Genomic DNA, 25,635 nt, shown 5'->3' on the forward strand with positions numbered 1-25,635 from the left:
GCGATTCAATTGCTAAAAACAACCACCACAAATGATAATGCTTATGCAGATGTGAGGTGATAAAAAGCTGCCCATTTTCTTACCTAAGAGGAGGTTTTACGTTATGACAATGAGATGGTTGTGGGTTCAGAGAAACGGGGTGGGATGAAGGAATCTTGTATTCATCATCTTCTTCTTCTACTGTGTCTCTTGTTTTCTCTGAAAGGGAATTTGCTAATGGACCAGTACACCTACCAGACAAAAAAACAAATCCAGTCTAGTTTAAGCATTATAATTTAAAACAGGCAAGTCTGATGTCACGTAATCCAATCAAAGAAGCTACTTTGTCACTTGTGTTCATTTTTCAATTACAGGCTAACATCAGGAGGGCTGTTCTTAGACTAAATACAAATGAAAAGGATTTTCAATCTTTTGTGAAGACTCTATTGATGGAATAAAAGAATTTCATACTTATAATTTTAAATGGCACAGTAAGAAAAACTAGTAACCTGCTGAAAAAATTAAAAGATCTTGGAGCTGTAAGAGAATGCATAAAATTATTCAAACCAAAGCTATTAAAATAGTAACATTTTGTTCCAATCTAACTTAAATGGGTAAATTAGGATGATAAATATATATACATATATATATATCTGCATGCTAGTTTTATATAACAATGAGGTCTTTATAGAAAGGTGAAACTCTCAGTCTCTTGTGAATATTACCTATAGTTAGAAAAAAAATCCAGTTTAATTAAATGAATCGATCCTTTCTCCTGTGAAGTTACAATTAAACTTGTTAATTTTTTTTCCAACAACAACTAAGAACTAAAAATGACTGGAACAATTAGAAGATAATAAGAGAACTTGAGTCTTTAAGGTAGAGCATATTATTTTTATCGCTTAAATTCCCTGGCTAAAGAAAAAAGAATGAAAAGGAGTAAAACAATCAAGTAATACCGAAAGAAATTTTCAAGCATTTTACTAATCCATGAGAGTAAATAAACAAAATAAGACAAAGACAAACAAACAAGCAAACAAATCCTACTGTTTTCACAGTTGTTACTACTGAGTTGAACCTAACCCTTGCTGAGGCCAGTGAAAAACACCATAGTAGAAATGCAGCAACTTGCCCTGACCAACTTGAGGACAGCCAACCAGCGTGCAAGACCCCGGAGAAACACATGGATCCAAAGCTTTTTTGTTAATCATCATGAACCTCATGATAAATCTGTTTCATTAAAAAATTAAAAAAAAAATCTTTGTGACTGCAATTTTGAAGCACTTTCTGTAGAGGGAGCAAGAGGCCTTTGGTCTATGAGCCATCAAGACTGAAATAACTTTTCATTTTGATTTCTTCTCACTAGTTAGAATGAAAACACATTTAAGAGCTTTTCTTTGTGCCCATTACAAGAAGACCTTTTGAGAAAACTGAAAGGTTTTCAAGTTTCAACTACATATCTTAGTCTCTAGGAAGTTCAGAGATGAAAGAAAAATCTCTCCTAAGATTTATCAAAAGTGTATTTTTACCTGTCTTTGAAGACTTTTTCAATATCAATTGTTGAACTCTTGTTTGTTTGAGCGACCTCGGAATCCAAACGACAGTTTACGGTGAGACGAAAGCAGTGACGTGGTGACAGAAAGTCCACCGTCACTGCCCAGAGCACAAGCTCATAACCTTATCAATAACCTAAGGGTTACACCTACTACGGTGTGGCCTTGGAAGATGTGCATTCCACAGGAAGGCCGTGAGCACGTGGACTGCAAGATGGTGATCTGATGGGGATTAGAGCAAGAATTTCAAACATTACCTTTCCACAGATTCTTATAAATATGGACATCAATTTAGCTAACTCTAGAATGGGTTCTACTAGAAAATGAGAAAAATACGCATACTTTCTATGCCTAACATACTTTCATTCATAATGAATCTTTTTTCCTAGGCAATTCAAGCATGTACTGTATAAAAGAAAAAGACTTACTGAGCAAACATTCAACAACCACGTCAATGTCAGGAATGTTCTACTACCTGCCTGATGCAGGTTACTTCCAAAGACTGGAGAGTTTCCAAAGAAGCGCTGCATTACGAGACAAGTATGGACAGTTTTTGAAACCACATCTGCTGTGGCTGATTCTATATTTTCTCTTCAATGATAAAGAATTTTATCTGGGTAATTTCCCCCTAGTCTTTTGCTTTGCTGCAAATCAAAGGACGGAGTATTTCTGAAGGAAGTGAAAAGCAAAGCCCATCTAATACTTTATGGAATAATAAGGGCTTGCTGCTAAAACTTGTGAGTCATAGATTATTAGCTTAAATGGATTTTAGTGAATTATATCTAGAAATGAAAAAAGTTTTCAAGTGGCATTTGTATTTAAATCTGAAAAAAAAGTTTAGATATCCCATTTATCATCATTTTAATAAACTTCTAAAGAGTCAGATTTTATTTTTCATTATATTTTTTAATGCAAACCTCTTCTATCAGTATAATATTCTACTTAGATTAAAAATAAGCCAACTTATAAGAATATCATTCCAGTGCATTTTATTATTACATAAATTTTTATACAAAAATTGATCTTATCCAGTTCTGAAGGGAAAAATAAAAGTAGTTTCTATCGTAAAAAAATTGGAATATAACCTATGGATTTTGGATAATTATGTGTCAATGTAGATGCATCACTTTTAACAAATGTACCACTATGGTGGAGGATGCTGATTAACGGGGGAGGCTACACATGTGTGGGGACAGAGAGTATATGAGAAATCTCTGTACCTTCTCTTCAGCTTTGCTGTGAATCTAAAACTGCTCTAAAAAAATAAAGTCTTAATAAAAAATAAAAGAAGAGGAGGGTACAAATAAGATTACAAAGTTGTAAATAAATTACCAAAAAAGAAATCTCAATTCATGTAAATATTCCTAAGTACATGGGGGATTTTTTCTCTTCACAAACTCATTGAAAAAGTAGGTTTAATTTTACTTGCAACCTAATAAGTGGTAAAACAATTAGTTTAAGAATTTTCATTAGCTATCATGTATGTTTACTTTTGGCAGTGGAGAAAATACCTAACTTATGGGGCATGGGAAAATTTTCAGGCATTGATTTAGCTTATGGGAAATTTTTAGGATACCAGAGGAATAAAATAGAGCAAACTGTATTTGGCTGGTTCCAAGTTAAAGCTGCCAAGTAAACCATCCTACCATTTACACCCATGACTTCACTCCCTTTCTATTATCATCATCCACGCACAGAGTGCTCTGCACTGTGGCTGTTATTCCTGAGTTAATACACTGGTAATGCACAAGGATATACACCCTCAAAGATGTTCAGCCATCCTCCCCGTGACCTCTACACCTCTTGTTAAATTCACTGTGTGTTAGTTATTTGAGCCTTCAGTGAGAAATACATCCATTTTGTGCACATGCACACTTGAAACAAACCACGAATATATTTCTTTTTTTTTTTTTTTTTAAAGATTTTATTTATTTTATTTTTTCCCCCCAAAGCCCCAGTAGATAGTTGTATGTCATAGCTGCACATCCTTCTAGTTGCTGTATGTGGGACTCGGCCTCAGGATGGACGGAGAAGTGGTGCCTCGATGCGCACCCGGGATCCGAACCCGGGCCACCAGCATTGCAGCGCGCGCACTTAACCACCAAGCCACAGGGCCGGCCCCACGAATATATTTCTAATGCTGTTCTTAATTAGTGGTTTTTAAATTTCGAAACTGAAGGCTCACTGAGCCATTCCTCTACAGTATACACCCCTATTCCTGGTGCGAGAGGCATACAATCAGAGGGGTCACCTTCTGCACATCCCACTGGCTTTACCTATATAACTTATACCTCAAACATCACTCTTGCCGAGTCCTTTTCTTTCCTTCATTTGAGCAATTCCTGATACCTCAATTAGTCCATCAACTTTTCCAGAAAAAAAAGCAGAGATATCCATCTTTATTGTTTATATATGAACCTCCTGTGACACTGCCCCACAAAACAGTAATTTTCTTTCAACTTTAATCTTTTCTACTATGTACATTTAGTGTATGTTCATTCACTGACATCGTGTATAGAAAACACGATGAGTTGCAAAATGCTTAAGGGGAGACCCGGAGTCAACACAGGCCTGGCACGGTGTGTGTCCAAGGGAGCACTCACAAGCTTTCAGACAAAAATAATGAGTGGTTATTAGAGAAATACATGATCAAGCTGTTAAGGAAAAGAGACAAATCATTTTTAGGATCCTTTCATAATCTAGAAAAGCATTTTAAATGTGATATATTATTTTGCTTTCTACATGCAAAAATTTTTCTTTAATAATATGTGAAGGCAAGGTTTTAAAAAATATCTTTTATTAAAACCAAATTTTCAGAGCCTGCCATAGATATTAGTCTATATTTCTTGTATTAACTATCCCAATCCTAACCTAATACCTAAAATTTGGTTAGAAAACACCTAAATCACAGAAATGATAGCCCAGAGAAGTGGTAAAACAAACCATAGCTCTATTTGAGATGATGGTTGCACACGTGCCACACACAAGTCATTTCCTCAGTATATCAGAGTGAGCTTTATAATGTACATACTGATTTTCATGGTTCTTTCATGACATCAAGAAAAGTCAGTGTGGTATATTATTAGGTTTTTTTATTGTGGTATATTATTAGCTTATATTAATATAAACTTTAATTATAAGCATTTTCACTGACTTTTTTAAATTGGAGAAACAAATTTTAAGTTACATTTTTAAAATAACTTATTCAGGACCAATATTCATTTCTTTTTTTTTGTGAGGAAGATCAGCCCTGAGTTAACACCTGATGCCAATCCTCCTCTTTTTGCTGAGGAAGACTGGCCCTGGGCTAACATCCGTGCCCATCTTCCTCTACTTTATATGGGACACCGCCACAACATGGCTTAACAAGCGGTGCGTCGGTGTGTGCCTGGGATCCAAACTGGCAAACCCCGGGCTGCTGAAGCAGAGCGCGCACTTAACCGCTGTGCTACCGGGCTGGCCCCCCAATATTCATTTCTAACACTTTTTGGGGTCTGCTTTAGAAATCAAGAAGATAGATGTTGAGGAAACTAATACTTTTCTTGAGAATCTAATTTTCCGATACATGTTGAACAGTCATGACTTCACGATGATATTTGAATTGGCATTATTTGTAACTGCCAACAACTGGAAACAATCCAAATGTCCCTCAGTGGAGGCATAGACTAAAAAATCCATGGTGTGTTGTACAATAGAACATCTACTCTGACCAATACAAAGAAACAAATTATTGATCTACTTGGTAACATGGATGCATCTCAAATACATCATACTAAGTAGAAAGAAGCCAGTCTCAAAAGGCTACATACTATATGATTCTATTTATATAACCTTCTAGAAGAAGCAAAGCTATATGGACATGAATCAGATTGGTAATTTTCAGGGTTTGGGGTGAGGGGGGAAACTGACACAAGGCGAGGGGAGTTCAGAGTGATGGAATTCTTCTGTATCTTGATTGTGGTGGTGATTACATGACTATTCATTTGTCAAAATTCACAAAACTGTGCCTGTGTGTGAAACAGAGTGAATTTTGCTGTATATAAATTATGCTTTAACAACAACTGGAAAAATTTCATTTTAAGATTAAAAATTGATTTTAACTCATTTAAGATATTGCAGATAAGCATCTTTCACAAACAAATATGCTTAATATTCTTAGTGGCCTTCAAATCACTTACTTAATTCTATTTGAGCCTACAGAGAAATGTTAACAGAAACATAAGCAATGCTTAAACGTGGTAGAACAGGGGAAGATGCCCTCATTTAACACGAAAAGAAAATCTCATTTTAACCCTACACACTTTCTATCAATGGATCAAAATGTTCATGGAAAAATGGAGACTATGCGGTAGATTACGCCTCTAATATGACAAAAAAGAGAGTATAAGAAATATAATTTAGATTGTATATTTAAGTAGAATCTAATGGCTTACATTTCTGTTGAAGGCTACCTAATTATTTGTGATCATAGATCAGTTTTATGGTAAATTACAGGTAACAGATTTGTCAAACTACTGAGATTAATGTTAATATCAGTTCTCATCAGAGCTTTCAGCCAGAGAAAATGAAAGATTAGTGGAATTAGTGGCATTCCCTCACCCAGATTATAGCCATCCTCCAAATGTCATTTTCCCACAAAAGATGAGAGGGGGATTACAATTCTATCTGAATTCAGAAGTTATAATACTAAAATAATGGAGAAAAATAATGTCCATAATATTTATTTTGTACTCTTTCCACACATTACTGCTCTTTCTTTTGAGACTAGTTTAAAATGATACACTTGTAGCCCTCAATTCTTTTCAACAACGTGTCAACAAGTGGATTTTAGGGATTCACCACAGAATGCTAGAAAACCTGTGTGAGGATGGTCAAAGCTGCTTTGCAGGAGATTTGGACAAAACTTTATTTTTTTCTGCATAATTTCATTGATTTATAAATTAAGTCTGAGTTTCAAATACTAAGTCATATCAGTAGGTCAAACCAAATGCACATCGTTTCTACAAGATACATCAATGAGAGAAGAATGCCACAGCGATCACAGTGAACAAACTGAAGGACCCCTTCCACATCATCCCCTACATGTCCTCTCAACCGTTCTTTATAGGAGACTGCCATCTTCGATAACAGCGCACCTTTCCATCTACCCAAGGTCAAACAAACAAACAAACAAACAAACAAACAAACAAAAATAGTGCATCATCTTGGCAAGTTTTAAAAAGATTTTAAGGTCCTAGAGTGAAAGCTGGTGAAAAACTAATAAAAGAGCAACAATGTTCACTCACTAGAGTTAAGAAAATAGAGTAGCTCTTAATTGCAGATTTATCTTCCATTAAAAAAGTTGGTTACCATTTTTTCTTATATTTAAATCAACGATACTAATTTCTTATCATTGAACACAAACAGGATTAATGTAAAACTGAAGTATATACTGTCTACACAAATCCTCAGGTGAACAGTAACCAAACATGTTTTCCTGATCTTTTGACAGTGAGCACAGGTAATGAAGCCAGGTAGGCACCACATACATGATGAAAATTTGCATCAAGCTCATCGCCCTTAAGTTTTTTTAAATTACAATGTGATATTTGTTTTAACAGCTCCTGTGGCTTAGTAATTTTTTCTCTTCTTTCTCTGTCATTTTGCTTTCTAGTTAAAAACAAAGCAAAACGAAACAAAAACTTTCCCCTCTACCATGAGTTTGTCCATCATTTCAGTCAAACTGGTCTAGCTTCACAGTTTTACATTCATCTATCTATGGACCATTCCGGCCACTATTTATAGACAAGCAACTCACATGCCCACATGCACAGATGCCGATGCTGTTTGGAGGTGTGGACCTCTTAGATAACTCTCACTGGAAGGTGGCAGTAGTTGAAGGTGCATTCACAAATCCACATGTCTAGTTTATTTTCCCCAGCAATTTGGCATTTAAAGAGAGATTATGATAATAACCAATACCAGATAATGTTTACTAACATTTTACTACACAGAAATGTTCTAAATATGTTTTCTACAATATCAACATTTTAGGGGCAAATGGATAGTCTTCTTCAAGGTAATATTTTAATATAAGTTCCCATATTGCTAAAAATCTCACAGAATTACATTCATATGTCTAAGAATATAACGAATGTATTAAATTTGAGCACTGGGCATGTGGAAATGAATCTATCAGCTGTAGATAGTACCTAGTGAAATAATTACCTCAATACAACATAAAGTTTAAAGCTCAGACGGCATGTCCGACCGTCCCCTCAACCTCTCTATTTGGATGTGTGCGTGTAATACGCATCCCAAACTCAACAGATCCCTAAGTCTTACCTTCACCACCTCTGTCCCCTGCCCACACCTGCTGCTTCTCCCATCTCCCACACTTTGGTAAATGGCATCAACCATTTACCCTGTTTCTTTAGCCAAAAACCTATGTAAGGGTCATCCTTGATTGCCATACGTCACAGACACCCAATTTATTATCAGGTACTGTTGAACCAAAATGCAACCCAAAGCTGACCATGTAACTCCAGTCACAGCCCTGACTGCCTCTTACCGGCCTACCACGTCAGACGACCCACTCTCCATGGGCCTCCCTGCTGCCACTTCTGCTGCCCTAACGACAGTTCTCCACAGAGCAGTCAGTGAAACTCTTTAAAAACACAAACCAGCATCACGTCATAACGCTCATCAAAACCTTCCAGTGGCTCCTAAAACTAACCAAAGTTCTTATCATGGCTTTAAAGGCAGTACAGGACTTAGCCCTGCGCACCTTAGTCAGCTCCAGCCACCTTCCCTTCTTGCTGTTCTTTGGACACGCCCAAGGGATTCACCTGCCTCACTGTTTGGCACTTGAGTTCTGTCCAGATTTCATGCTCTTCACCCGATAACCCCATGGCTTGCTCCCTTCCTTCTTTCAGGTTTCTGTTCAAATATTACCTTTCCTGATGACCTCATCTATCACTATTTACCCCCTTTCCTGCTTTATTTTCCCTCCCAGCGCTTACTACCACCTGACAACATACAAGCTAGTTATCTGTTCACTTTCTGTTCTCCCTAAAGTGAGCCACAAATTCCAATGAGGATGGGATTTTATCTTGTTCATGCTGAATCTCCAGGCAGTACACGCAACTGAAGGAAAATAGGATGCTTGGGCAAAATCTGGATTCTCTATTCACTGAACCTGAAATATTAGCACCTTATCTGTTGAGAAAAATATATATAACAATGATCAACACCATCACTTCCAACAACAAAAACCCCTTTTTACAAAAATATGAACCAAGTAATTGGTTCACAGGTATTTGAAAGCTTAAAATTAATATGTCAAAAGTACAAAAGCTTCATTTCTTAATGACAAGACACAAAAAAATTTCTAAAAAAAAAAAAACCCGACATTCCTCAGCTTTCCAGAACATTATCTTACCTGGAAGTAATTACTCCATTATTACTTGCAATAATTCCTTTGCTTATTTGCCAATATCTTGTGTCAAGTAAAATAAATATTTTTAAATGTTTGGGGTTTCATTTAATTTAATTTACAAAGATCAAATTATTTCCACATGAATATAATGTAGTAAAAATTTACACTACAAAGTAAAAATAATCCACATAGTATTTTTTTCATTCTGCTCCTAAAAAATAATAATTACTTGTTTCAAGCTTTTATTTAAAAATTTATATTTATAGCTAAATGTCAATATTAAATAGAAACCATTTAGAAAAACAATTTCAGAAAAAAATAAGTAAATCTATATACATTAGTACAGTTTTAGCTTACTTTTACAATGGTGTATTTTTTAAAAACAAATTCTATATTCTAGGTCTCAAGACGAATTACATACTAAAAGTCACATAATTGCAAAGTTATAGTTTTGTATAAATACTATCACAGAGTAGCCTCTTACAAGTAAATGGAAATCAGAGCAACAATATCAAATAATTTAACAGTTATACTTTAGTTAATACTTATAACAACAGGACATACATTTAAAGGTAAATGCTAGCTTTGACATTACTGAATCTAACATTGGGGTTTTCAACATTTGTGAGAACTGCAGAAGCCTATGTTAGGTAATAATTTGTAATTCTGTTTGGCCTGATTTTGAAACATGCACTAAGAGTCTAACAGGCAAACAGGTACTTGAACATCAACATCCCTCTTTCAGTGAGTGACGTTTTGCTAAGACCTCTGTTCTGTGCCCCTCCAGGGCTGAGGGTCTATACTCATTGTACTCTGGTTATATACTCTAATGAGGCCAAAGGAGACAAAACATAAAAAACAAAAACCAAATGAATAAAAAGAACCGGGGCAGTAATCCAGCTCATACTGACTTCAGCAATGGGATGAAACCAGCCAACTACAAATGAACATTCAAGTTGCCAAATATTTCATAAATAATTAACATTATAGATGAGTACTCCTTAAAAAAGATTGCGTAGAATCTAAAAAGTTGAAGCTCAAAAGGATTTCTGAGATCATTTAAGATAAACAGATCCCCTCAATTATCAGATGGAGAAACTGAGGCCCAGAGAAGTTACTTTGTTCAAAGCCAGATAAATACTTAATGTTGGAGTCAGGTCTGCGACCAAGTCTGATTTTATTTTCATGTTGACTTCAGAATTCCATGCTGGTTTCATAATAAATACAGTGCATAAATGATTAAGAAAAATACCTATTAAAATATTAAGTGACAAAGGAGGGCATGAAATTATCTCTACAATATATTTAAATCACGTAAAAAAAGGTGTACAAAGAAAAAATGTCAGAACGTTAAAACTCTTGGCATTGATATTTGGAGTATATATATGCCTGTATTTATGTCTTTGTTTAATGTTTTTCTTTCTTTTATGTACTTTGCATATTTTCTACAACGAACAACTGCTACCTATATTGTCAGATTCAGAAATAAACTGGACAGATAAATGTGCCATTAAAAGCCAACACTTGGCTGTTAACCATGGTTAACAGTAAAATAGAAAACTAACTTGCTGTTAAGCATGCATTGCTAAAATATTTCTCTGGTTAAGTAAAGCAATTGCATTGTTTCTGGGGGAAAAAAATAAGAGTAAATGGAGAGAAAGTATACCCACATGCACTTACAAACTGAAATATTAGAAAACTATCAATAAAATACATTTTACTATGAATTTGTTATTCTCTATTTATAGAAGAAATAGCTACTTAATATTAAATACAAATGAAGCAAACAGCAACTCTGCCTCTTATCCTCCTTGTCAATATGAATTTAATAAACAGAATGTGAAAATTTCATCTCTAATTAGCAAGATTTCATTTTCTAATGTTCTCTGAATTATCAAAGGTAATTGAGCTTAGATGTTTTATTACATATACATATATCCAGAGTTCATTTGGGGCTACAATATCATATTTTCTTACTGATTTCGGGTCTACTACACAGAATATGTGTATTTGCTTCCAACTTCTATGTCTGCTACATATCTGGCAGTTCCAAGAAAAGTTCCCACTAGAGAATGGTCCAATTAGCTTAGCTTTCCACCGTTCCTTGAATGATGAAATTTCACACTCTTGCTTTTTTTAGTATACTATCTTTTCCAATTGTGCCCATCCTTTGTGACTCAGGAAATTTCTACCCTCTCTATGAAATATCCTTGACTTACAAAGTCTGTAACAGCCTCTCCTCCAAGCTTATACAAAAACTAACAAGTTAGAATCATACAATTCAGTGCATAATACTCTCTAGTGGTTTCATGTATGTTAATTTTATTTTCTAAAGTAGATTGTAAATTTCTTGGGAGCTGGGATCTGGCTTATCCTTCTTCTGTATTCACATGTATAGTGGGAGCCCAGTGACCAGAAGAGGAAGGAGTGAAGAAGCTCTAAGACTTTCAATCGGAAATGAGGATCTTAAGCAGATAAAATTAAAGACAATCAACCAAGCAACCAGGTATTCTCGGTGTACTCACTATACAGCAAAAACAGGATGCTGTTATCGGAGAATCAGAGAATACAAGGTTTTTGTCCACAAAACCTTGTAATCCTTTTAATGTGGAGAGGCACTTTAAAATTAGAACACAGTAGAGCAGAGTACATAATTAAACGTGTAGAAAATACACTCTGGAAGAGGAATGAGAATCAGTCTTACTACTTATTCTGACTGAAGAAGTCACAGAAATTTTCATAAAGATAAATAGAGCCTGAAACATGGACTTTTAGAATAAAGATTCTGAAAAGGTAACGTATAGGAGGTAATAGCATAAAAAACTCACAAAGCCAGAAAAAAATCAAGACAAGATTAGTGTGCAAGCATTCGGAGTTACTGAACAACATTTTAGTTGAATAAAATTCTGTGGATCTAACTGCTAGCAGAAGAGCACAGAATCCATTTAGAAGGAAAGAAAAAACAATGCTGGGTTTTGAGTAAGAAAGTGATCAGTGGAAAGCAGAATTTAAATTAAATCAGCTGCATGAATGAAATATATTGGAGGAAAGGCAGGCAGCCAGATTTAATATAAAGAGGAAGAAAATGGGAATCAGAACTGTTTTATCCCGGTTTGACTCGGGGAGACATATCACTTAACTGTCCGATGTGCCTCCTGTGCCCTTGATTTTCAAATGAGACACCCAGGTTAACTCCTTTTCTAGCTTTAAAATCCATTGATATTAATTCTGAGATCATCTCATATGATCAGATATAAAGGTATTCCAGTTGTCTGGCTATGAGGTGAAGCTAGGGCAAGGGGGAAGATCAGCTGAATATGAAAAACGTCCAAAGAACAATCAGCAGGACTTAGTGGATGAATGGATTTGAGAAACGAGAAAACTGGAGGAACCAAAGATTATTTTATGATGTCACACAGGGTAGTTGGCATAAACGTGACCCGTCTGAGGAAGAGGAGGTAAGCTGTAAAGGAGAGCTTGTGTGCTTGCTACTCTACGTCTTCCTGGATGTAGGAAGCCTTAGCTTGCTCTCCCTGTGGCTCTATGTGTAATCTTAGAGTTCAGGTAAGTGTCACAGATGCTGTGGTTACCAGCAAAGAATCAGGAAGGATCTTGATTACTGGTACTTTAGTTTCTAAATCTGGCTGGATCATTTTTATTGGTGCGTTTCTATACACCATGTACTTTCTGTACTGAGAACCTCAAAACCACTATTTACCATATCTTTATGCATGGACAAGTGATCTCCAAATCCAATAAAACTCACTTGATGCTAGGGATAAGGGTGGCAGCTGGAGGAGGAGGAGAAAGCCGGGGAGGAACATCATATTCTTCACTTCCCAGGTGGCCATTGGAAAAGACCTGAAAGGAAATCAAAGGATTAGTTTAGAATTTAACTTCTGGAGGACCTTGAAACAACAACAGCTCTTAGAAAATCTATAATTTTGAAAAGAATATATAATTTCAGTTTATTTAAACAAGTGAAAAATCATATAATTTACTTAGGAGTCAGGAGCACCATAGTGATTATTCACCACCACCCAAAGTGGTATCAAAGCAAATGGAAAAAATACACCACCACATGATTCTTACACATATTGAGATGGAGTGCTATCATTTCTATATACCAGATATAGATAGCCAGATAAACAAATGGTACAATTCCCCAAACATAATCAGTTTTTATTGACAAGCTAGCATTCTCTGTAAGGATTCAGTTAAAAAAAAAAAAAAAAAAAAGCAGTACTGATGTGATTCTTATTTCAATTCCTCCCAAATGAAAGTATCCTAAATTATCTCCGTCTGGGGTTAGCAGAACATTTTTAAACTTCTTCAGAAAACAGTACATGAGTATCATCAGAAATGCCTTTGTTCTTTCAAGGCCGAAGCTTTGGCACTACTGGTAACTAGAGACCTGTCTGGCTTTCCAAGTGCAGGCAATTTTAAACAACGTTTTCAGTGTGTGAACAACACAAACCAAAATTGTTACCTCGTTAATAAGGTACCATTGAAAGCCAGTGTTTGATTACTCAGAATGTGGAAACTCTGATTTCCAGGTTGCTCAGTTACATGACAGGGACTGTCTGAAAACTGCTCTTTACTAATCCAACACGTGGAAAGTAAAGCAACTTAAAAGAAGAAAAAAAGAGAATAACTTTGCAAAGACATATTCACAAGAAAAGATTAAACATATTTTAAGACCTTTAAGTAATCATTAGAGTTTTAACCTGGGGCTCTTTCCCAAACTCTTATTAATTCATATTTAAAAGATGTGGGCTGATGTAGGGGCAAAAAGGATGTAACAAAACTTGAATAGTCGTCGATAACCCAATCAGTGACTGCCAAGTTCTTTTCTTTCCCCTTCGTATTTCTAAAATGGTGCTGAAGCTTTAGAATGCAAAACTGAAAAGGCCATATCCCTCTCTATCAACTTAAAATAAGAAAAGGAACACGTTTAAAGAACACATTTGAAATATATCAATGTTCGCATTTCACAGCTACACAATCTAAATTTTACAGCATTCAAGTTTCACTCTAAAAACTAGGTCCTGTGCTGTAGTGTCGATTTCTCTTTTTCATGTCTCCCTTCATTAGATTCAATATACTATAGTTACACTATGACAAAATACATCTTTAAATGAAATGATTTTATCATAGGCTTCTGACCATAGACCAAATAACAGAACAAGGCAGTTTTTTGAAATTTGCTAGAGAGAAGAAATTTCTAAGAAGATATTAATCATTGCAAAGTTCAGTGAAAACCTTTAACATAAAAAAGCCTTTTAACCAACAAATACATGTATCAAACCACAAATGCTCATTGTGATAATCAGCATTTAAAGTCATCCTTAATTGGAGTCCTGTGCATGCTGCCAGGATGGATACAATGTAAGATTTCTGCAATCAAATCTCCTTGAGGTTTCTGTCACAACACATTTAAAATTTATTCTGGAAAATAGAGTACGGATTTTATATGTAATAATTTGTTTTATTAGGAGAAAGTATCTAATGTACTGTTAATACCTAATAAAAGTTCAGCAATTATAAAATAAAAGGGGGGTTTGGGAATAACAGTTTCTGTTGTATTGGCTCTAATTTAACAATAAGCCAACCATAATTTCATACTCAGAACATTGTGAACGTATCTGAAAAGGAGTGTCAATACAGTCGAACATTTATTGATACTGAAAATGCTTCCATCTTGCACATTAGGTAAATGGGAGAATAAATATAATAATAACAGAGCTTGCATTTTTGTGTACTACCATAAAATTCAACAAGTCATGCAGGTAATGATGTCTTTCATGGGTAAAAACCACGAAGCACAGTTAACGATGCAATTTATTCTCTAGGAGAGCAATAATCTAAGTTAAGTGACTTACTCCTAATTTTGTGAAACAATCTATTAATATGGTTTAAAATGCAAATAGCACTTTCTCTAACTGCTTTAGAACACACTGTTATTGACACACAGCAACTCCAGGATTTCTCTTGCCTTTGAAATGCCATGGTGTGTCTTTTCTGAACCATTCATTTGGTGCTTAGCAACTGCTGTTTATTTTGCTTATGTTCTGTGTAGTTATGTTCCGTAGAAGAGCATTCATGCCACACTGAATCTCTTTCAGGACAAAGACTGTCTGATTTCCTCATTTCATAGGACACTCCTTCAGTGCTTTACACACAGTAGGGCTTAAAGGAATACTGACTGCTGATTGGCTTAGATAATCTTATTGATGGAGGCACTAACCAATGAAGTGACTTTCCTTTGGTACAGTTGGAACAAACTCATCAGTTTAGCGCAATTCTCTCGGCAAATACATCCAATCTGTTTAATGGCTGATTTTGTATACTGTTCTAAAATGTATACTGAGAATTAATAATATGCCTAATACCAAACAAGTAATTCTTCATAATTCTTTCCTAATCGATAGACTGAGATTACACATATGTGCAAACAGCAAAGGACCTAAATTTACAGGTAGTCCTAAAGTGATGTTCATATTTCTGTTCATCTAAAGCGCTCGTTTTTATTATTTGATAGTGGCTGGATGACAAGATTTATTATTTCATTCCGAATTCCATGTTCCCACCTGCACCTGTTTCATTTGATTGAAAATCACTTTAGCTGCCACTAATTGAGGGAGTGCAGTAAGTCACAACCTTTTGAGCTAAGAATAAATATTTTACGTTCTCTGGAAATCTGAGAAGCCTGTTTGCTAACGGGAAAACAATAGGTCCTCAAATGTGAAGACTGATAGTATCAACTGAAGAAGTTCACACTGAAATCTCCCTAGGTCAGCCCCCTTAACCGTCAGCTAAGGAAACATCTTTTTCTTCTGCCTTCTTAGCTCACTGTCCCAAATCTACCACAATTCCACTGGAAATGCCACCAACTTAAATATTCTGATCCTGTCACTCCTCTGCCAAAAAACTTTAAAAGCTCTCTCCTGTCTCTCAAAATAAAGATAACTTAGTGTAGAGGAGAAGACACTCCATAACTGGTTTCCATCTACACTGCCATAGTTTGACCTGCCCCACTTGCTCTCTCCAGGCCCTACACTCTATCCAAAATTGCATATTGTCCCACCTCCATGCTCTCCCTTCTTCTCATGTTTACAAAAAGAAGACTTACCAATCTTTTAATGTCTATAGCCAGTGACCCTCTTGCATGAAGCTTTCTTTATTCCTTCTTTCACTCTGCATCTCAATTAGAAAGTTTCCTTCTTCTTGGGGATCCCACACTATATTTTCCAGATACTTCTCCTATGCCTTATCTATTAGTTAATCGTATACCTGTCTCCTCCTCACTAGACTGTGTTACTCCCCACCGTGTCCTGAACATCCTAAGTACTCAAACAGCTGAAACAGGCTGCAGGAATAAGAACACATTAGGGCAAGTTTAGACTCGTGGAAGAAGTATAATCTGAGTTATCACATAATTTATTATGAATTCTAGGTTACCCTAGATTAATATTTTTCTACATGCCTCAAGATAGCATTTAATCCTAATCTTGAAGTTTAAAATGTTTTCTTATGATTCAGATATTGTCTAAAAATTAAGGTTAAAACATTTGGAATCCTTGAGATATAGGGAAAACAGATACTTTCATGATAATCTTAGCATAATTAAGAAAAACCTCTTTATTTGTACAAAACCCCAAGCACAACCCTTTTCCCCATCCCACACATATAAACCCACACATACACGACCCCAAAAATATTGCTATAATTTGTCCTTCAACAGCATCAGATTGGAAATGAAACCAGTGTACACAGAGAACTTATTTTCTGAAAAACAGTCCTTGAGATTTATAGATAAGTTTAAAGTCATTCATATAAACATGTGCCTTTCCACCAAAAGAGCAAAAGCCACAATCTCAAAAGGGGAATCATTCGACGTATTTATCTAGCGACATCTAACAGATTACTGCATATGGGGTCATTTTAGAATGTCACTTGAAGTAACATGACAAGTCGGAGATAGTTTTTATCACATAAGAAACAGCAGTATTCTTAATCTTTCAAGAGGAACGAATAAAGATAATTGGACACAATGCTAGTATCTAGATATGAGGAGATAAATTTCAAGTTTCCAGTGACATTTTAAAACATTTTGGTGCAAATATCTTCACCTCGGATAATTAAAACAAACAAACCAACAACAACAATAAATAAATATCTAGCCAACAAAATATTTATTAAGGAACAGGTTTCTAATGTAGCTACAACCTGAATTTCAGAGAATGGAAACAGAACCATAGGAAAGAAATCTCTTACATACAAAACAAGATAAATAAACCTAAGGGAGTAAATGAAAGTCACAGAAAATTCTCACCCTTCATTTTAGTTATGACTTAGAGGGCTTTTTCTCTCAGAGCTCTTCACAATTACCAAATAGAGTAATTAGAACTTAATTTATTCTTGCTCTCCTTACCATTTATCTAGTGAAGATGCACATAAAAAGGGCAATGGTTCTAATGGACGTTGGGAACCGGCGCATTGATGGAGGACAAATAACGAAGGGGAGTGAATTGTCACTCTATTTATGAGGGGTTTTGGTTTATGAATTCCCCTTAGGTATTCCATATGTATATTTAATTTTAATTTAAACTTTTAGTAATTATCCAAGTTTACTTATCTTTAAAATGAGAAGATAATATTTAATTTTAAGCATTACCTCTAATGAAAATAAGTCTAAATGATAGTTGTTACTATTCGACACAAAAACGTATTTGCTTACATTTGGAGATTGATGGGTTATGTGAAAATAATACATCAACCTCCAAATATCTAAGTCCCCAAACCCTTTACTCCCATGATAAAATTTTTAAAAAACTGCACACTAGGTATCAAAGGTGAAAATACATTGTAACATTTACCATTTTCATTAAGAATATAAATCTTTTTTTAATCAAAATCATTTCCCTTTCCTCTTCACTCCCTCTCCCTTTGTCTACTCTCTTACTGTGAGTATGTTATCTACCTACAGAAAACTACTACTCTTCTAAAGAGGAAAAAAACATCCTATTTTAAATAAGAAAACTACAGTCTACCTTTGGTTGAAGGCCAGTGCTGGAAAAAGACATTAAAAAACTGTCTGCACGTCCTTGTGTATCACGGACGTCGTCCTCTTCCTCCAAGCCCCTTCCTGCCCTACCTGTGACCATCTCCAACCCCAGCGTGCACACACCCTTTCCCTCTACCATCCGTTTAAGCACCGTAATACCTCAGCAACCAAGTCACTCAGAGCGTACCAAGTATTCATTAGGAACCATGCTGAAGAAAAGGAGAGAAGAAGGGGGAATGAGATGATTTTGGTTTTAAATTCTAAAAAAAAAAGGACAACCATTTTGAATGAAAATGTCAACTGTTACAACTTTTTCTGATACTCCATGTCTAGCTGTTATTTTTGCTTTTATTCCAGAACCAAGGGGTATGGGGATTTAGATATCTGGAGGGTACCTATTCTAGATACTAGGTACTATTACTATTTCATTTTGTAAATTAAGGAAAATAAATGAAGTTGGGGGTGAGGGGATGTAGTAAGTTGCTCGTATCCACAAAGCCAGTAAATTCTAGAGCAGGAAGTAAAATTCAGGTCTGATTCCAGAGCCTGATTGATCTATGATGATAAGATTTTTAGTTCTGTTAAAATGCAGTTATCAGCTTTGCCTTATCATTTTTACTTCTGCCTGAAGGAGTTGAATGGTTCCTCTTCTATGAAAACACTCTTAAATCTGAAAGAGGAGAAAACACTGAGACTCTGGTTATCCCGAACACCAGGGGAGTCTCACATATAGAACGTGCTTAAAAATGTGTAATTAAGTCAGTCTGGATTGAGGAACTACAAAGAGGTAAGGTGAGAAATAAACTCCAGCCCAGGATCACAGAAACTAGAACTACAGGATCTGAGATGGACTCAGTCTTCTGTCAGTTGTTAGCTGAAGCCAGCCTCTTAAGTCTCCTACCAGTGAAATGAGAAGAGAAATGAAGCTTTTTCTTCTTTATGTAAATTGTGATATACTCTGTGGTCTACTGAAGTGGAATCATTTTTCCTTCATAAAGATAATAAAAGAGAAGAAAAAGAAGAGACATGGTCTTTTTTATAGCATTTAATACATTAACTATATATAAATCCTTCTTTATAATCTACCTTAGAAGTCAAACAACTAGATTAAATTAGAAATCTTAGAAGTCTAATTTTGTTTTAAATGCTAAGTCCAGTTGTAACATGAAATTAACTTTGAGAATATAAGCACTGCAATATTACTTCATACAACATATATTAGACCTTAAAGAACATTAATAAGGATTATTTTGTTCCATAGAACAAAACAAGATTAAAATCCACTTTTCAAGTAAGAGATAAATTTTGCAATTCACTCAGTGTTCCTTGGGATATTGATATATATCAATGATCAGGACATAAAGTTCACATAGAAAACAAGTAAAGGCATATTCATAACTGAAGTCACTAATAATATTTCATACCTATAGTTAATATAATAAAAATAAATTTTCATACCTGTAACCTAAGAAATTATAACCCTAATTTTCAAAACTCTAACTTTCCATACAAAAATTAACAGCCAGTGTTCTAAGGCTTAGAAGAGCAAGCCTATTATTAGTGCTAGAAGTATATAACACATTATGTAAAAGAACCCTGAAACAGGAGGTCTTCAATGAATTGACTAAGATAATTATTATAAATATTTCTGAAGTCCACTTGGAAAATAAATTGTAACATGCTGCTGAGATATAACCAGCCAATTCATGTCAGAGCCCCTTCCAACACTCTTCTCAAGACAAGTATGATCACATGTGAATGAAAACTAATAGAGGCTAAAGGAAAAAAAAATCACAGAAAAAAAAAATAAAAGAACCAGGGCCGGTGGTGCAGGCGGTTAAGTGCACGTGCATAGCTGCGAAGGCCCGGGCTTCGCCAGTTAGGATCCTGGGTGCACACCAACACACTGCTTGTCGAGCCATGCTGTGGCAGCGTCCCATATAAAGTAGAGGAAGATGGGCATGGTTGTTAGCCCGGGGCGATTCTTCCTCAGAAAAAAGAGGAGGATTGGCATCAGATGTTAGCTCAGGGCTCATCTTCCTCACAAAAATAAATAAATAAAAGAACCATAGGTCCCTCCAATCAGGATTCTAAGCTGTGGAAACATTCTTTTGAGGCTGAAAAGCTCTCCGTTTTCAGAGAACATTATAAAAATGCCTTTATAAGTGCTTTGTCTTCCATTTACATCATATTTAGATGACCTTGGAGGAAACCTTTAGAGATCTTCATGTATATAATAGATGAGGAGACTGAAAGTACCAAAGAGAGTCATTGACAAAGAGCCATGGCAAACCACTCCTCGCCTGTTTTGAATGTCATACTAGACAGTTTAGACTCTGCCTATCCTGGCTGCCCCAGAATATCACTGAGGTTAAATACAATTATACAAAGTTTTCATTATTACTTTACCTTCAAACATATATGCAGATGCATACAGGGACACATACATACAGGAGTTGTGTATGTCACACTTCACACTTATTCTTTGTTTCTTGAACATATTAAAGGATTAACTCACCAACTGCAAGCCATTATTTTGAAGGGATAGATTACTCCCTAAAATAACAATTTAAGATCAACAGAGATGAGTTCACTTTAATATTTACAGTCTTCAAAAGGGGCAAAGCCTCCTTCAGCTGAGGCAAGATGGGAACAATCTGGTCTCAGAGTCAAAAATGTCATGGAAGAGAATATTAGAAAATATTACGACTCTGCTAAGGGCCTACAAAGACTCACAAATGCAATGATTTCTGCTGCTGCCCCTTTGGTTCCCTGTACACGTAAATTCTTTCCTGGACCTATAAATGAGAGTGGTGATATCCTTCAAGTTAGAACTCAACATGTGTAAGAGTCTCTTTCCGTTTTATGGAAGAAGACTTGCTTGGTAAGAGTGAAGTGGACTTGGCGTTTTTAGGTATGTGAGAAGCTCATTTTACCTGCCTGCCTCTGGTGTACTATCCTAGGCACTAACAATTCCAATGAGTGCTTTATGATATGCTATAATTATACAACTTCTTTTCAAGCTGGATAGAACTAGGAGAGTTAAGAAAAACAGTGCTGATTCTCCCCCCAACAAGTTGTTAATAGGAAAAATTTTTGGCAGATGAAATAAGAGAAGGTGAAATAAATCTCTGGCAAACTGTCTAGTGTCTTCACATTAAAATTAAATCATTATTTAGAACCTTCTTCCTGACAACTTCTTTTGAGTTCAAGTTGTAATGAGCTGCTGATTATTTATAACTTGGAGATAATTGAAGACCTGCAGGGAAGTGCCACACTAGGCCAAAAAAACCCAATCTTTCACACTACCTCCCATCAGAAGAGTTTAAGCAGACTGTTTATCTTCTGCTTTGCATATTTCTTACCTTGGCTCCTTCTAAAGGCAAATCATGGCGTCTGTGTTTCCGCATAAGCACTGGGTCAGAGCCCATTCTACTGTGCCTTCCATTTACATTTGAACTGGCTGTGATTCCTGGCTTTGGAGAGCCATCCCCTAGGAGGCGACATCCCACGGATTGATTAGTCCCAAACACATCCCGAGGGCACCAGGCTTCTAGAGGCATTGGCTGGTCTCTGGAAGGCACACTTTCCACGTGATGGAAGTGACGACTCAGTCTATTGTCCGGTGGGATGGGGGGAGGTCTCTCCGGAGGAGGGGGAGGAGGATCTCTTAAGGGAGGAGGTGGTGCTGGGAGTGGTTTATCTTGTTTTCTCACCATGCAAGGAGAAGACTAAAGAGACACAAGAGGAAAAAAACCCAAAAGTTGTACCATGCACTGAAATGATTTCCAGACTGGTACATTATTGCTTTTGTTTTCTAAGCTATAATGGAGATTAGATTTCTATGCCATCTTTACATAAGTTTCTTTTCATCAGCAGTTAATGAAATTTTAAAAATTTAATGAACGATTCATTTAAATATATTTCATAAGGAGTTTTTTTGGTAGAAAATGAGTGCATAAACTCAAATATTAGGATTATAAAAACTATACAGGAAAAAGTAGAATATCAAAATTATATGATGATTTTGACTAGTTGACATTAAAATAATATTGAGTCATTAATTAATTTATTTGCACATTTCCATGATTTAGGAGAGAGAGAAGCAGCCAATGAAAGTTGTTGTTTTTCTGCTTTTTGAAAGAGCAACCTAATTTGTAAAGTCTCTGGAGGACTTAGCGCTGGTTTTGTCCTTTTTGTGTCTGCCACTGAAATACAGAGCAAATGGCAAGGAGCAAATGTGCTCTGATTCTTGGTTTTATCAGTTATTACCAGAATAGTGAAAAATCATAAATAATAGAGCAGCATTATTTATAGACCTTACTTGAATTTTATGAATCCTTAAAATGAAAAAAAGAAAAAACACATCAGTCTGATTCTTATGTGGAAATATGAAGGTATATGTTCCTGAACTGAATCTATGTGACTTTTATAACTTTTATTTTTATTTATATGGTTCATCTGATGAATGACTTGTACCTTTACTGTTAGAAAACACTAGAGAAAAAAGGAATGTGTTGTGTGTTTACATAATTCTGACTAAATAACATTCCAAAGAGTCTTAACATAATCTTAAAACCACGTTAACTGTGATGTAGAAAAATCAAATACTACTAAAATATTGTACTTCCAATTAATTTTAGACTATAAAGCATAATACCAAATGGAATTAATTTTTAAAATCTTGTATTTAATAAAGCAAAATGATGTGCCCTTACTGAATCTGGAAAAAAATCCACACAGAACTAAAACCAACTTTGGGCTTAAATTCACGGAATTAGAATTATGTCTTTAATACTAACCAGTAATGTAATTACTTTGCAAATATTGTAATTCTTTGTAATTAATTCCTTCAGGTATTAAAAGTACATATAATCTCCTCTTCTGAGTCACCTTGAAACAGGGGTGATAATTTACCACACTTTAAGCTCTTATGCAAATATACTCCCATCATATTTTTCTTGTCCTGACACTATGAAAATGAGCATAAAATATCATTTGATAAGAGCATGCAGTTTATTTTAATACATATAATGATCTTTTAAATCCATTTTACAGAATAACTGTACTTACTCTGCTATTTATTTTAGCCAATCAGAGGGCTGTTACAGACGTGCTCTCTCTGAATACTTATGTAACTTTTACAGTAATACAGCAAGACATGATCTTGGGCTCACCATAAACAAAATAAGAAACGCATCAAAGTTGTTCATAAACAATTAAGAGCACAAAAAATATGAGTAATGCAATTTAAAAGAAACCAAGCAGTTGACAACTGTCACATAAAATTATCATGTGTGTTTCTAATAAAATTGATTTACCTTTGGGGAACCAGTTGGGCTGCTACAGGGAGACCGAACTATGCCTTTCTGGATGAGATCCAGGCGAGGAGGCACTGGTGGCAGGCTTAGATGTGGGATCTGGAGAGGGTCTGGATGTGGCTTTCTTCTCTGTGCAAGGGGAGAGGATCCTGGTGATGTGACTGGTGAATTCTGCCTGTCAGTGCACTGAAAGAGAAAAACAATGTTTATTTAATGTGTAAAGTGTATGCCTTGCAGTTCTTAAAGAAGACATTTAGTTTTGAGAAGGTGCCTGCCATGAACAGCTGTTAAAATAAACTCAGTTTACTTTGATTAATAGACAGAAAGAGCTCACATTGTCCCTCAAGAGCAGTAGTATATAAAAAATAAATGGCTAAGTTTCTCCTACATATTGCAGAGAGGGCTTAGGAAAAAAGAACAGCAATATCATAGTTTAAAAACAATCAAATCCAGACATTCTTCTAGAAACCCATCTACATTTTATGAGGAAACCCAGAAACACACAATGCAGTAATGCACATTGCTCTTGGTTACCTAGAGCAATGTGCATTACTCTGTACTGTACTGGTTGTACAGTTTTCTTAGGTCTTCGATTTGTAGTACATTCTAGCATTGTAGAACTTAGAAATCATTTTGTTCCATACAAAATATATATCCATTGCATAGCCTTTCCTACAAACCAATTAAATCAGGCAGGGTTTAAAAAAAAAATTGTGTAATTAAACGGGTTTGGGGCCAGCCTGGGGGTGCAGTGGTAGAGTTTGCATGCTCCGCTTCAGTGGCCTGGGGTTCACAGGTTCAGATCCTGGGCGCGGACCTACACACCACTCATCAAGCCATGCTGTGGTGGTGTCCCATATACAAAGTAGAGGAAGGCTGGCACAGATGTTAGCTCAGGTACCACCTTCCTCAAGCAAAAAGAGGAAGATTGGCAGCAGGTGTTAGCTCAGGGCCATTCTTCCTCACCAAAAATAAATAAATAAAACAAAATAAAATAGACAGGTTTAAGCTCCACTATTTTTTCCCCAAGCCTTCACATGGAAAAGAAATCCTCAAGTTAAATGTTTTTCTTTAAAAACAACTAAATCTAGGGAAGTTTCTATTTCTGCTAAAAACTGATATATTTCTATGCTACTACACATTTTCCATCTTGTCTGGCAGATAAAATAGCATCAAAAAAGCCAATAAAAAGTACTTTGATTTGTACATATGTAACCCTTTCTATTTTGGAAGTGTTTTTTTTTAATGTGACATAATCTGATTGCTATTTGGTATAAGAACCATGCTATTGAATCAAATAGCCTCACTAGGATAAACAATAATCTGTTCTGAAATATCAGGCAGTGTCCTTTCCAAGCCTAAGTTACTAGCTCTTTGGAGATCTAGACTTAATTTTTAAACCTACTACATTAATCTATCATGCTTTGATATTCATCTGTCTCCTAATACTAGTATTTGTAAAGAGTTTTAAGCCTGTTGTTAAGCCATTTTCCCCTGAACACTACTCACCTTTATAAGAGTAGTCGATGTCAACAACTGACAGTTTAATTTGAACAGTGAGAAAGATTTAGCCATTCTGTCTTTATCTAACTGAGATGGGAAAATAGGTTTGTGTGCACATCCACACTTAGTTACACGGTGTAAGGTTTTGTTTCTAATTAACTGAAATTGGAGTCTGCCTGATGTTTTTCTCATGATTAGACTAGGGTTATGGGTTTTTGGAAGGAAGACCTTGGAGGTAAAGTAACATTTAACCACATCACACCACAGGTCCTCACTACCAATATGCTTCATCACTGTTGATGCTGGCCATAAGAGGTATGACTATCCACTTCTTCTCTGTAAAAGAAACTTCTTTTTTTCCCTTTTTCCAAACTGTACTCTTTGTAAAGAAGTTACTATGCGCACCATGAACTTAAGGAGTGGGGAGTTATGCTCTCCCTTGTAAAGGCTTTTTAAAAATAAATTTGACGGGGCCAGCCCCATGGCCTAGTGGTTAAGTTTGGCATGCTCCGCTTCAGCAGCCCAGGTTCGGATACCAGGCATGGACCTACACCACCCAGCGGTGGCCGTGCTGTGGTGGTGACCCACACACAAAATAAAGGAAGGCTGGCACAGATGCTGGCTCAGGGTGAATCTCCCTCAGCTAGCTAACTAACTAACTAACTAAATAAATAAATAAATAAATTTGAGTAGTTAAACAGAAGCTTCTAGACCATTCCTCAGATATGCCTGAATATCATCATGACATTGCTAAACTGTCAAGTCTTTCTCTCTCTCAATCAGTGCCAAGTAACT

General features: G+C 35.7%; 1 protein-coding gene across 3 annotated transcripts in view; it reads right to left on the minus strand.

The window, feature by feature from the left end:
* CBLB (Cbl proto-oncogene B) overlaps positions 1 to 25,635 on the minus strand; it is a 202,703-nt gene that overhangs the window by 31,382 nt on the left and 145,686 nt on the right. For all 3 annotated transcript variants that reach the window (XM_087439540.1, XM_014792277.2, XM_004436606.3), the window contains exons 11-14: positions 23,338 to 23,523; positions 21,382 to 21,747; positions 12,716 to 12,810; positions 84 to 230 (exon numbers count right to left, since the gene is read on the minus strand). In XM_087439540.1, the coding sequence (XP_087295666.1) occupies positions 84 to 230; positions 12,716 to 12,810; positions 21,382 to 21,747; positions 23,338 to 23,523 (794 nt within the window). The remainder of the gene's footprint in view (positions 1 to 83; positions 231 to 12,715; positions 12,811 to 21,381; positions 21,748 to 23,337; positions 23,524 to 25,635) is intronic.

Source organism: Ceratotherium simum, chromosome 15 (assembly GCF_057802395.1).
Source record: "Ceratotherium simum simum isolate JZ-2026a chromosome 15, ASM5780239v1, whole genome shotgun sequence".
Classification (NCBI taxonomy): Eukaryota; Metazoa; Chordata; class Mammalia; order Perissodactyla; family Rhinocerotidae; genus Ceratotherium; species Ceratotherium simum.